Source organism: Dermochelys coriacea, chromosome 1, assembly GCF_009764565.3.
Source record: "Dermochelys coriacea isolate rDerCor1 chromosome 1, rDerCor1.pri.v4, whole genome shotgun sequence".
Taxonomy (NCBI): Eukaryota; Metazoa; Chordata; order Testudines; family Dermochelyidae; genus Dermochelys; species Dermochelys coriacea.
In genome coordinates, this window is record NC_050068.2 from 172,150,815 (window position 1) to 172,164,550 (window position 13,736).

The 13,736-nt window shown below is 41.0% G+C and overlaps 1 protein-coding gene and 1 long non-coding RNA gene across 5 annotated transcripts in view; one reads left to right on the forward strand and one right to left on the reverse strand.

Moving 5' to 3' along the window:
- Positions 1–13,736, reverse strand: part of NCAM2 (neural cell adhesion molecule 2) — a 530,111-nt gene that overhangs the window by 60,388 nt on the left and 455,987 nt on the right. For all 4 annotated transcript variants that reach the window (XR_006279367.1, XM_038379539.2, XM_038379548.2 and 1 more), the window contains exon 15: positions 321–501. Coding sequence is in view for 3 of the 4 variants with exons in the window: in XM_038379539.2 (XP_038235467.1) it covers positions 321–501 (181 nt within the window). In the remaining variant the exon portion in view is untranslated. The remainder of the gene's footprint in view (positions 1–320; positions 502–13,736) is intronic.
- Positions 10,262–11,483, forward strand: LOC122458987. Its single transcript, XR_006279375.1, has 2 exons — positions 10,262–10,327; positions 11,157–11,483. It is a non-coding gene; the product is annotated as an uncharacterized LOC122458987 (long non-coding RNA).

A 13,736-nucleotide genomic window follows, 5' to 3' on the forward strand; every position in this document is an offset into this window, starting at 1 on the left:
CCTTTGGGACAGGGACCATCTTTCTGTTGTGTGTGTACAATGCATAAGAGCACAATGGGGGCCTGGCCCATGACTAGGGATCCTAGGCCCTATAGTAATATCAATAACAACAACAAACTCCTCTAGTTTAGGGGTTATAAATCTAATTTTTGCTGATAATAAAGAGTACTGGGATCTCAAGTCTAGGCAGTTAAAAAGTTTTCAGTTCTCAATAGGCTTAAATTCAGAGACTGCAGCAAGAACCAAAGAGCATACATGTTAAATACTATCAGCAGAAAACAACCAGTTCAATATTACACTATATTTTAAAATTAACTTACCAGTAATAATATTGGGCTTTGGTGGCATGCTGAACTCATAGAATGTTGGTTCAGAATAACCCAGTCTATTGGCAGCAGTAATTTGCACTTCATAACCCATGGTCCATTGCAGATGCTCTAAGATTATGTGGTCTCTACTACCCTGTACTTTTTTCTCTAGCCACTGGTCTTCCTTATCTTTCTGTAAAGATGCAAATATTAGTTTAAATAATCACAAATTCATATACTAAAGCCAAAATTATTAATATTGCATAACCTAAATTAAGCCCCAAATCTTTTTCAAAGATTATGAGTTCTCACAGTCCATTTTGCCTTCAATATGAGTTGAAGGTAATCAGCTCCTCTGAAAATAGGACATTTTTTATTTTGGTCCCTAAATATGGATTTAAGAACATATCATTAGGCATCTGAGTTTGAAAAGTTTGTTATAAATGTGTACTTTGTTCAAGTACTGATGTCCATTTCAAAACATAGAAGAATCACAACATATTTGTTCTTGTAAAGGTACGAAACTGCTTCATTTAGAATAAACAAAGTTTCAATTATTTTTATTATAATCAATGTTTTTTAAAAGAAAATTTCCAATATAAACAAAGTTGACCAGTTACCAAATGCAGTAAATAAATGCTCATAAAAACATAGTTGTGACTGCATCTGTCCTTAGTCTCAGTGCAGAACTCTGAACAATGATAGAAATTCAGCGGCCCTACATTAACACTGAAGCAAACAGCATATCCCACTGAAGTAGGTTATGAACTCATTTATAACATCCTGTAGGATATATAATATCATATACAGTATATTTTACAGTTTTCTGAATTCAAGCCTTTTATGATTATTAACTTTCATATGGAGCATCTAATTTAATTACATGCAATTAAATAATCAGTGTAAATCTGCCTTATTTTTATTGAAGTTAAACATGTATGTAAGGCCCTCATCAGTGAAAGTAGCAAACATTATTTGATAGAAATTATATTATGTTTAAAAGATGGATATATACAAATTTTATACTGAGATCTTAAGGTACACACATAAAAAATAAAAATATAAACACATTGTATTGGTGTATTTGAGGCAGCACTAGAAGTGCTGCCCATAGTTACAAGGAGCCAAGGGCTGAAGGTAGAAATGATCTGGCTGGGCAGGGAGACTGAGACTGGAAACAAAGAGTTTGGAGGGATGAGTGGGATCAAATGAGGAGCCAAGTATAGTGGCAGGAGAGACTGAAACAAGGATACTTGGATCCTATGCTGGGGGAGGATTCAGATTAAGAGCGTAGGGAGCCAGAAGACTGGGGCTAGCTGGGCAAGAAGACTAGGTCAAGAAGCCTGAGAATGATACTGAAATGATGAGTTTGGGGAGGGAGACTAGGACTGGGAGCAAGAGTGGAGGAAAGACTGGGACCCAGACAGGGAGCCCTGAGATGGACTGAGATTAGTTACGGAAAGTGATTGTGACTTGGACAAGGTGGTGGGGAGAGAGATGAGATTGGGACATGGATGTATTTGGAGGGTAGAGGCAGACTGGGTTAGGCTTGGGAGAAAAGGGAGAGAAGGGTCTGAGTCCAGTAAAGCACCCTCCAGAACCTGAAATAGAACTCATCCTTCCTGAATCCCAACTACCTGCTGATGTCAGCTAATATCTGTGAAACCCTCTAGCAACATTTGTCCTAATCCCCATTTAATGGTTGGTCCACACACAGAGTGACAAACTACATTGCTATTAATGACGCCATTAGTGAAGTGGCAAGGGGTCTGTGTGGTGGATCTAAAGGTTCAAACCTGCCGATGAAAGTCAACATGATACTACATGTTAGAATTTCTGTTTTTTAGTGGTTGTTTAAAAAAAAACCTAGGAAATTACACCCTATAAACTATGCTAAAATAATGTTATGATTACAAAGTTAAGTCCTGAAAAGTTAAGAAAGTAGCATTATATATAGTATGTTATATGTTCAAAGCTCCTAATGATTTGCAGATGTGTGTGTGCTCAGCACTTCTGCAAATCAGACATCAGGGTCTAAAGTTGGGCACCCAGGAAAAAAAGGAAAATGTATTTAGTTACCATCTATAAAAAGTTTGGTTGAAGTGACTTGCCTAGCATCTCACAGGAACCCTGAGGCATAGACATGGATAGAATCCAATTCCCAGGGCTGCATTCAACTTCCTTAACCAGAACACCGTCCTTTCTCTTCTTGCAATCCCCTACCTCATTCACTACACACCTTCCAATTTCTGCCACAAATGAGGCAGAAGTTCTACAAGCAACAGCTTCTTTCACTACAGAACCCTCATCCAGACCCAGAACAGGTCCATCATGTGAACTGAATGAGGCTAGGGTCCTGTGGAAAAAATAGCATGTGATTATGTAGCTAAAGACTGTAAAATAATATATATGCACAGTGGGGCTGAATTAAGATTCACAGGCAATCTTAATTCTGGCATTTCCTATCTTTTGAGTGTTTGATTTTGTAACCTTAACATTTTTTAAATAGTTTGTGTGTAATACATACATAGAATTTTGATGATCATAGTGTATAGCTATAGAAATAACAGCACACTATGTTTGTATATGCTTTATATCTATATCTATCTAACTATCTATCTATCTATATGCAAGTGCATGGGCTATAGGTCTTTTTCCTAAAGTCTGTATCTGTGCCCTATGGTAACATGATCTATACTCTGTGGAGCCCATTTCAAAATTGAATAAGTACCTGAATAAGCACAAGAGCTAAGGGCCAAAAACTGTCTCTACTCCCTAAAGCCCTTGTAGCAGAAGAAACCCAGATATAAAGGCATTGCAATGGGATATCCACCCCATACAAGGCAGAGCAGATTAAGTAAGGTTAATTAACTTGAGAGGCTGCAACTGAGGGGGATTTTTAAGCTCACTGAAGATAGAACCCAGCTGAGTAGACAGGGCTGATATAAAGCCAGGAAGTTGTCCACAGAAAGGGGCTGCAGGGAAAGTAGGCTGCAATCATCCCCTGAGAGTAAAGATGTGTGTTTGAGCTACAGAGTTTAGTAGTCTGCAGTTACTTCCTGGGATGAGGGAGTCTGGGTCAGTAAACTCAGAGACGGTCCAGAAGATCAAGAAGGAAGTTGCAAGGAGCCCAGGAGTGTAGCAGCAGGAGCTGGCAGACCACAGTTACCAGATACAAGGTCCCTGGACAGGAACACAGAGTGGTGGGCAGGCCTGGATTCCCCCACCAGCCACTAGAAAAGCAGCAATGTACCTGGCCTTGGACTGGAAGGCTGACTGGAATGGCAGTTGGGCTGCTGACCGCACTGGGACTTTGATACCCTGGAAGGGGAGGACTATAGTGACCTGGCCAGAGGGCTGAGTCACAAAGAATAAGCACCCTGAGTCTCAGAGAAACAGAGAGACGACAGGGGGAGGAAAAGGGAATCCAACCTAAGTGCAGCAAATTCCCTGATGTGGTCACAAGGAGGCATCCTATTCATGAGTGTACCCAGTGACAGGCATATTCTTTCCAAAAGAAGAAATCCAAGAACTGAACTCAAAGACAACATTATGTGAGAAAGATTTAGCAGTATGTTGCTAACACAAATTGGAAACAATTAGAATAAAGGCAAAATTGGGAGAGTGAGCTGCCTGGGATTCCATCAAGCTTTGCTATCTCATCTTTCCCTAATCACAGGTAAACCCTGTGTTCAAAGCCCACCAATGGCATCTTAGGTAAACAGATAAAAAGAAGAGCATAAAATTCCTTCACTATCACTGATAATCTCATATGAATTTTCAAGAGTCCTTTACTCAGGATAGTATTGAGCAATATGCTTAGGTAAATTTCTTTGCTAGAGTGTATGTGCATGTATGTGGGAAACCCACAAACTATTTCTATAAATCTCTCTGTTTGTGCTAAGTCCCTTTAATTGGTTACTTTAAAAGCAGAAAAACAGAACCATAAAGAAAGATTTCTACCTCATTAGGCTTTTCTTGTTATTATACTGCTAATTATTATTTATAGAATGCTGTACACAGTGCTTTACCAGCACATAAAAGACAAGAAGCTCCTTTAAAGCAAGGTCTTGCAATCTAAAATCTGTTACTTTAGGTAAAAAGGCCTCCTATTAGTATTAGTATTAGCAGTTTTGTCTCTAATATACATCAAGAAATGTAAATCTTCAGATGTTACAATTAGAACAGCAGTAGCTTCAGAGATTGCACTGTGGTTTTTTTGTTTTGTTTTCTGTAAAACTGCTTATTAAGTAGATCACAGATGTTATAAGCCTGGTCAGTGGGCACTATTATGACTGAGATTTTCAAAGCTGTCTACGAGAACTGAATGCCAAGTTCCATTAATTTTAAGGCTTAGGGGACGAGTTTTTTTTTTTTTCAAAGTATAATCTCTTTGCTGAAACAAACCTCACACAAAGTCATAGACCAAAGAATATTATTCACTATATGTATAATGTCAACTCCTTGCTAAGTGCTTTACAGACAGGTATGAAGTCAAATGGTAAAATTTTCATAAATCTCTAAGGGTCGTATTTTTAAAGGTATTTTAGTGCCTACAGATAAACTCCTAATGAGTTTATGAAAAGCACCTAGGAATCTAATTCTCATTGACTGACTTAGGCCTTGTCTACAGTACAGAGGAAATTCGATCTAAGCTATGCAATTTGAGTTACGTGAATAGTATAACTCAAATCGACTTAGCTTAGATCTACTTACCAGGTGGTCCACACTACGTGATATCTAGGGGAGACGCTCTCTCATTGACTCCCCCTACTCTTCTGGATCTAGTGGAGTAGAGGAGTTGATGGGAGAGCAATCTGCAGTCATTTTAGCAGGTGTTCACTAGACCTGTTAAATCAACCGCCGATGTATCGATTGCCACTCGTCGATCTCCTTCTAAGTGTAGACTAGTTCTCAGACTCCTAAATGACTACTGGTCAATTGAGATGAAGAGACAGATGACACTATACACATTAGTAAAATACAAAGCAAATTCAAGAAACTGGCAATCAAAGTGGAACTCTGAGAATCCAGATCCAGGTACTCAACTGCCATGTGATAGGTGTCCCAGAGGAGAAAGAAAGAACAACATGCTGTCTTCTAAAAATCCATATAAGTAAACAAATATTTCCTAGTACAGTTTAAAAAAAAAACAGAACCAAATTGAATTGAACCCCACCACAGCCTCCAATTCTAAGTCTTGCCAATGCAAAAGCTCAGAGCCTTAATATCAACATTGTGACAAGTGAAAATAGGGAACAATCTTCAAAAGGGAACAACTTCCTCTAATCCTGAGATAGCTTTATGGATACACTGCACAAAAGGATGTGAGCCTTTGGGGGGAAAAAAGACAAAATACCTTAATTTTTCATTGTGGTATCCAGCCAAACTGCAAATAATTTACAAAGGAAAGCCAAAAATGTACGGTACTCCAGTGGAACTGATGGATATTTTTGACTTCAAAGAGACCTAAGATGAGTCTTTAAAATCACCATGGGAACTAAGCAGATAACCAGTGTGAAGTAGAGAGATGGGAATAGGAAATACCAGAACCTTCATGAAAGAAGAAAGAAAACTGCATGGTGAATATTAAAATATGTGGAATCCCCTTAATTCCCCAAAAGCAGAGAAAAACAAGTTAGTCAATACTTGGTTAGCAGCATCATTGAAACTACTATTGGTCGGTGACTCACACTTGTTTCAGGCAGGTGGGGACTGCAGGTAGGTGGTAATGCTCTACAAAGAGATTTAAACAATTCCTGTTTAATATTGCTGTATTAGTTTCTTTTGTCATTTTCTTGCTCTTGTTGGGACCTGGCAAGACAATACGCTGCCAAGGAAGCAGGGTCTGAGAACTCATTAGAAACAAGCCTTGCAGAATAGGGAGGAGAGGCCTATGATTATTGGACCAGCAGCTATGTAGGCTGTTACTTACTAGAAATGGCTCAAAAATTCAATAGGCCAAATTCCCTGCTGGTGTGAATGGGCAAAGTGCCACTGAAGTCAGGGGAGCTGCACTGTTTGTCAACTCTGACATTTTTATCACATCTCGCAATATTTGATGCTCTTCATATAGCCCCACCTCCGGGTGATTATGTGAGAATCTCAGCTTTCAGTGGACCAAAAAAAAAGTTCCTGGTCCTCATGGTTGCAGAGAAAAGCTTAGAAATGTGACCTGAATGCAACATAAAAACTCAAAAATCAGGAGGAAAATTCAAAGGACCCCAAAGGAAGTTGGGTATGTCATTACTCAATTCTAATTCTCAACTACAGTGGGACCAGGGGTGTCAGGGAAAAGCTTTGTTAGCTGAACAGTTGCCTGGAGGAGTGAAGGAGGATTTCTCCTTTCCAAATTGATATGGAAACCCGCCCTTACACTAAGCCTACTAAGCCTAGGCTTGAAGCAGTAGGTGAGGATTTGGGCCTAAAACAATAACCTAGAAGTGTTTCAAAAATCTGTATTCAAGATTATATACTCTGAAGTATATAACAGAAAGATCTGTGCTTCATAATTACTTGGTTAAGTTTATAAAAGTTTATGAAACAGAACAATTATCTGATGCAAAAACTGACAGGAGTAGGACAGGCAATTTACATAATACAAACTGAAAAAATGCCTTGGACTAGACGGCTTTGCTGTGATCTTCTATGAAAATCTTTTATGAAAACTTTCCTCAGTCTTAGCAAGAGTCTTTGTAGAAATATTAATAATTAAGGAACTGATCCCAAGTAACGAATAAGCAATTGTAAAACACTGCTCTCAAAGAAGGAAAACCTGTTGATTGATGTTCAGCTTATTATCTAGTACACTTGTTAAACACACAAGCAAAGATGCTGATCAAGAGGCTGGCAATGAGGCTGGAGGGAGTTATAGGAAAGCTAATTAAATGGGACCAAAAGGGATCAGAGAGGGGAAGCAGTCAACAGATAAATAAGAAATTTAAATAGCATTCTTTCATTCTGATGAAAGCATCATGAACTTGTGATTGCATTGCTTGTTGCAGAGAAGACTTTAGGCATCCAATGGGAAAAAGTCATTTAACCGAACTGGAGAAATAGGGACTTTGGCCAAACAAAAGCAATATCTATCTATGGTTATAATTCTCCAAAGTACTATTTTAATGGAGGAGGTGGTTGCAGTGGGGAAAAAGCAGTTGCACTACACACTGGTCATGTTCTCAAGGCTCTTCCCTTAGTTGTTCCCCCTCTGTCCTCTTCTATTCTCCCTAGTGGATGTTGCATTTGCTCTTTCTTGGTAGCTTTTCTGTCATTTCTCTCTTTCTCATTTCATCTCCTTCCCCTTTACCAGATTGCTGTTGACTCTCTTTACCCTTTGCATAGAGGCTCACTTCAAGCAGTAGTTGTAATGGAAGAAAATAAGAAAAGAAAAACTTAGATGGTCAAACCCAGGTAAAACTTCCCTGGAGTAGCTCTATCGAACTTTTGAATTTTCTCCCAAGGGAAGTGCAGGAAGGCTCTTCATTTAGGAAGTTTAAAACTGGACTGGACAAAGTGGAGTGGGGAATAATCCTTCATCAGCAGGGAGATAATGTGGATGACAGCTTTTATTTCTATCCTCTTCAACAAAACAGAATGAGAAGATTTTCTGGATGTTTCTGCTAAAATATCTAGCAATAAAATAGTTAATGACTTTATCTAAACTTTCCTCATAGGCTTGATTGTTCATAACTTATGGAGATGATGCGAAACTACACTTATTTTGGGCTGCCACGCTGCAGAGAAGAATACAATGGCTCACACTGGGGAGACTTTATTGGCAGGCATAAAAGATAAAAAATGATCTTTTAAAATAAAAACTTATATTCTACACAAAGTGCCATCAAAAATACTGAAGAGATGCTATGGCTCGCTTCAGACCCTCTTCACAGATGAAATAAGATTGGATAATGACACATGTCTGGGATACACCTTGTCACTCCTGCTGTTTCATCTAGTTATAAATACTTAGCTGAGCAAATAAGAATTAACAGAATGAACCTAGGACTGCCGTTGTGAATGACAGAACATAAAATTGATCTGTAAGCTGACTCTGCATTACTGTTTCTCACGCAGCCTCTAACATCTGTACCTAAACTAGTGTTAGAATTGGGTAGATTTAGCTTTGCACTAGATACAAACTAAACCTATAAAAACAGAGATGCTCCCAGTAGGATCAACCCTTTCTAAAAACAGTGAACTAAAACCAAACTCATCTGGTTTTGTTGGCATGGAACAAAACTTAAATACCTATAAAGCCAGATAAAGGACTTAAACAAAGGCAGCTCTTTTGCTTTAACTTAAATATTATTCATAATAAGAGCTGAGAATTGGTATGGGGTGGAGACATGAGTGGATTATGCTACATTAGAACTGATTCTCAGTTCCCTACCCCACTCATAACACCCGCAAGTTCTGCCCTGGAAAATAAAATGAAAATAAAATAGACAATAAATACAATTTTATGCAGTTTCTTCTTTACTAACATTCATTCATTCTTGCATAAGCATGATGAAAAAAAATGTTTTCTTGACTCACTGATTTTTTTAAAACCTGGTATGTCACAATTTCATGACATTTCATAAAATAAAAATGTAGAAACACATACTCATAACAATATGGACAATATCAAATATTCTCTGTAGATATATATCCCCAGAGAATATTTGATATTGTCCATATGCGTATGTTATGTGTATGAGTTTCTACATTTTTATTTTATGAAATGTCATGAAATTGTGACATGAATATATATAATTCAATATACAGGAATGATGTACGAATGATGTTTTGCAGCAGCTTGGAATTGTTATTTAAATCAAAAATTTTATCTGGACTCTGTATATAGTACACTTACATAAAACAGATGCTTTAAGTGAATGTATTATATTTTGGCCAAAGGGCAGACCAAAGAACATATGATACACAAACTTAAAGTTCCAAGCTTATCTGATATAGGCCCAGAATTAAGTAACATAGGAATATCTCAGAACATATAAGTGAGAAGAATTAAGGTCTTTATAGTGTGTACATACATTACATCCATATCCTGATCTGACATTTTTAACATGTATTTTATATCTTTCTGTACATAAATATATAGATATACTATATTTAACTGGGAAACTCAGCTTCACACAATTATGTTATATCTTAAGAGGAGGTTACTCACCCTGTGCAGTAACTGACTTTCTTCAAGATGAGTGTCCCTGTGGGTGCTCCACTCCAGGTGTTTGTGTGTCCCTGTGCCTTCACTCAGAGATTTTTACAGCAGTACTCTTACCAGTCGCACACGCACAGAGCCTATCCCCCCACCCCGCTCTGAGTGTACCTTAATAGTACACGTGCGCAACCGGTCTCCTCAGTTCCTTCTCTACAATGGAGGCTACCCCAATTCTGAAGTAGAGGGGAGGAGGGTGGGTAGTGGAGCACCCACAGGGACACTCATCTCAAAGAACGTCAGTTACTGCACAGCGTGAGTAACTTCCTCTTCTTATTCAAGAGATGTCCCTGTCGGTGCTCCACTCCAGGTGACTTAAAAGCAGTGTACCTCAAGGAGGTAGGGACTTTGGATTTGGTAAGAATGCGGTAGATAATACAGCTCTGCCTAATCGTGTATCAGAGAGAGGGCACTGAGTAAGGCCCTTACTTAATGTTTAACGAATGTATGTTCAGAAGACCAAGTGGCTGCTTTGCAGATGTCAGCCAGAGGAACTTTGCGTAGAAAAGCCACGGAGGTAGACACTGATCTAGTGGAGTGAGTTCTGATGCTTGTAGTCAGCAGTGACCTGAAGACTGTTGCAAAGTTTTGTGGCCATTAGTTTTATGGTGTTGAAGTGGTTGGGAGGGAGAGATACTAATCCCATCCAGGAATTGAGGTATGCTCCTATGAACTCCAGGTTCTTGGAAGGAGATAACGTGGATTTGTTTTTGTTTATTTGTAGGCCGAGAGAGAGGAAGCAAGTGACAGTGAATCAAAGAGCTTCATAGAGCATTGCAGATTTGAGGAGACAATCATCGAGGTAAGGAAATATTATGACCCCTTGTCTCCTGAGGTAGGCAGTGGCTATGGCTAGGAGCTTGGAAAAAACTCGGGGGGGGGGGGGCGGTGGATAGGCCAAAGGGTAGCACACTGTATTGAAAATGTATCGAGCTGAGGGTAAAACGAAGGAAACATCTGTGGGCTGGATGTATAGTCACATGAAAATAGGCATCCTGTAGGTTGATGGCTGAAAACCAATCACCCTGCTCCAGCACTGGGATTATGGTGGTGAGGGTAACCATTTTGAACTTTTGCTTTTTAATAAATTTGTTGAGTCTCCTGTGGTCGATTAGTTGCCACCCCCCTTTTCTGTTAAGAAATATTGGGAATAAAACCCTTTTCCTGTGTTGTTCGGGCACGAGTTCCATGGCTCCTAATAGAAGGAGGTGTTGTACTTCTTGGAGGAGCAGTTGCTCATGAGAGGGACAGGGAGAGTGGGTGGGTGGGAGGCAAGGATATGAAATGGATAGAATAGCCAATTGTGACGACCTTTATAACCCACTTGTCGGTGGTAATGTTTTGCCATTGGTGGGAGAATGGCCATAGGCGGTGTCCACAAATAGGGACATGGGGTGTAAGCACTGAAGTGGGAACATTGTTTTTTATGTATCCTCAACCAAGGCTTCAAATCTGCTTATTAGTTGGAGTGGGTTGAGACACTGCCGAAGAATTCGGGCAGCAACGCTGGTATCCAGGTCTCTGGCATTGCTCTTGTTGTTGCTCATGTGACCTATGGAATTGCTGGCTGTATGCGGGGTAGCATGGGCACTGGTAAGGTTGATATCTAAATTGTCGCCTTCTGGTCATAGGGGTTTGAATTCTCAAGGACTGGAGAGTTGCCCTTGAGTCCCTCATTGAGGGAAGTACGTGCTTCATTGTGGAGGCAAAGAGTTTGTCACCATCGAAGGGAAGATCTTCAATGGTACTCTGGACCTCTCGAGGAAAGGAGGAGGAGGAGGAGAGCCATGAACCTCGGCGCATGACAACTACTGTAGCAGTAGATCTTGCTGCAGTATTGGCTGCATCAAGGGCCACTTGAAGAGCAGTACATGAGATGATTTGTCCCTCGGAAACTAGTGCCGTAAATTGTTGTTTCTTTTCTTCCGGAATGTCATCAATAAAGTCCATGAATTTGTTGTAAATTTGTGGTCATATTTTGCCAGAATGGCAGTATAATTAGCAATGCAAAATTGTAATGTAGAAGATGCGTAAACTTTGCATCCGACAGATCTAATCGCTTACTGTCCTTGTCAGATGGGGTGGAGCAGGGAAACTGGTGGTTGGTCTTTTCGTTGACTGCGTCTACTACCAGCAAGTTTGGTGCTGGGTGAGTGAAAAGGAATTCAGAGCCCTTGGAGGAGATGAAATACTTGTGATCCGCCTGCTTACAAGTTGGTAGGCTTGCAACCGGAGTCCGCCAGATGGCCTTAGCAGGTTCCAAAAGGGCTGCGTTGATTGATAATCCAATCCTAGAGGAAGAAGAGGGTTATAGGATGTCCATTAACTCATGATGCTGTTCAGGAACCTCCTCCAAGCTAATTCTTAACTCACTAGCAACTCTTTTGAAAAGATCTTGAAATTTTGAGAAGTCATCTGAAGATGACGGGGGAGGAGGCAATAGGGCTTCATCAGGCATAACAAGTGGCTCGACTGGGTTGGAGGCAAGTCGGGACTGATCGTGAAGTTGTGATGGTGCTGCCTGGACCCTTACGTCAGTGGCAGGTTCATCAGCTGGTGGTGGCAAGCAGGTTTTGTGCCTGGCTGTGATGGTGTAGCGAATGTTGTCTCGAGGATAAGATGCCCATGGAGCCCAATATTGCCAGTATGGTGGGAAGGGCATGGGTGGTGCCATCGAGGGGTTCACACACCATGGGGCAGGATCCTGAGAGTATGACCAGGTGATTTTTCTATGACCTCTATTGATTTGGGGTCTGAGGATGGAAGATTTGATACGGTGAAATCTCCCCCTGCAGACCAGCTTTCTCATCACTGGAGGAAAGCTATCTGGACCCTGACTGAGCATTTGGAGAGAGATAGGCATTAAGTAGGGGTGACTGAAGGATAGATGACACCAGCAGGTCCCTTGACTGTATCAGTTGTGGTACTGGAGATCCTCTGTGAGGTGAGGGCTGTGGAAGAGGAATCTTCTCTGAAGAATGGTTCCTCAGCACCGGTGCCCTGAGCATTGTTTCATTGCTCAGTGAGAGCTCAGTGGGAGATGGTGCTGGGAGGGCAAGAATAGCCTTTGGGGGGTCAGGCATGTCAACATGCATCAGCACCGCTTCCGTCGTGGTGCCAAATGGTGCCACGAGAGAGGCAGGCAACTGGAAGCCTGAAGCATTGGCACCAGAGCTTCATGCTACTGTTACTGCTGCTGCTGCAGGCGGCTTTCGCGCAATACAAGAGGAGCCCAGTGCATCATAATTGCTCAGCCGGGAAAGCACCAGGAGGGAGACTGTAGACCTGCCCGGAGAAGTCGTGTCCCATGAAGAACCCTTTGCGGGTGAGAGAGGGTGCTGTTTTTTTGGAGTCTTCTTGTCTTTTTTTGAGGGGGGGCTGCAGCATGTAGCTACGTCAGCACCCTGGTCTGAAGCTGACCCTAGAGATTTCTGGAGGAGGAGCAGTTTTAATCTCAGTTCCCTGTCCTTACGTCCTAGATTTAAGTTTGCTGCAGTGGGCACATTTTGGGGGGATGTGGGACTCCCCCAAACATTTTATACATTTTGAATGGCCAACTGAAAGAGGGATGGCATCATTGCAGTTAGAACAGTGCTTAAAGCCTGGGGAGCCAGGCATGTTGGAAGCGGCTGCCACTGACAGGAACAGATTTTTTTTTTTGTAGTTTTAGAGAAAGAGACTGGAAAATTGCTATCTAATTACTACTGGTAACAAACTAACTAACAGGGAAAGTATATGAATGAAGGAAGAGAAAAGTCTCCAATGACTCTGCTGAGCTCCGTCTCAGGCCAGGGACAGTAGAGAAAGAACTGAGGAGACCGGTCATGCACATGTACTGTTAATGTACATTCAGAGCAGGAGGGCAGGCTCTGCGGGAGTGCGACCGGTATGTATACTGCTATAAAAATCTCTGAGCAAAGGCACAGGGATGCATCAACACCTGGAGTGGAGCACCCACAGGGACATCTCTCGAAGAACAGTCCTTCGCTCATTTTACTAGCATGTCTCTTCTAGACAATTGCTCCCCCCCACCTCCACTGAGATATTATATAACCTACTGGACTGCAAGCCACTTAAATAGGTCAATTAAGATTTAGGGATTTGTGATAGAAAAACTGTTGTTAGTCCCTCTGGCTATTACTGCAAGATCTGCCACCTCACTCTCAACTGATTTTGAACTACCAATCTTCTTTGGCTATGGTTAGTCCAGG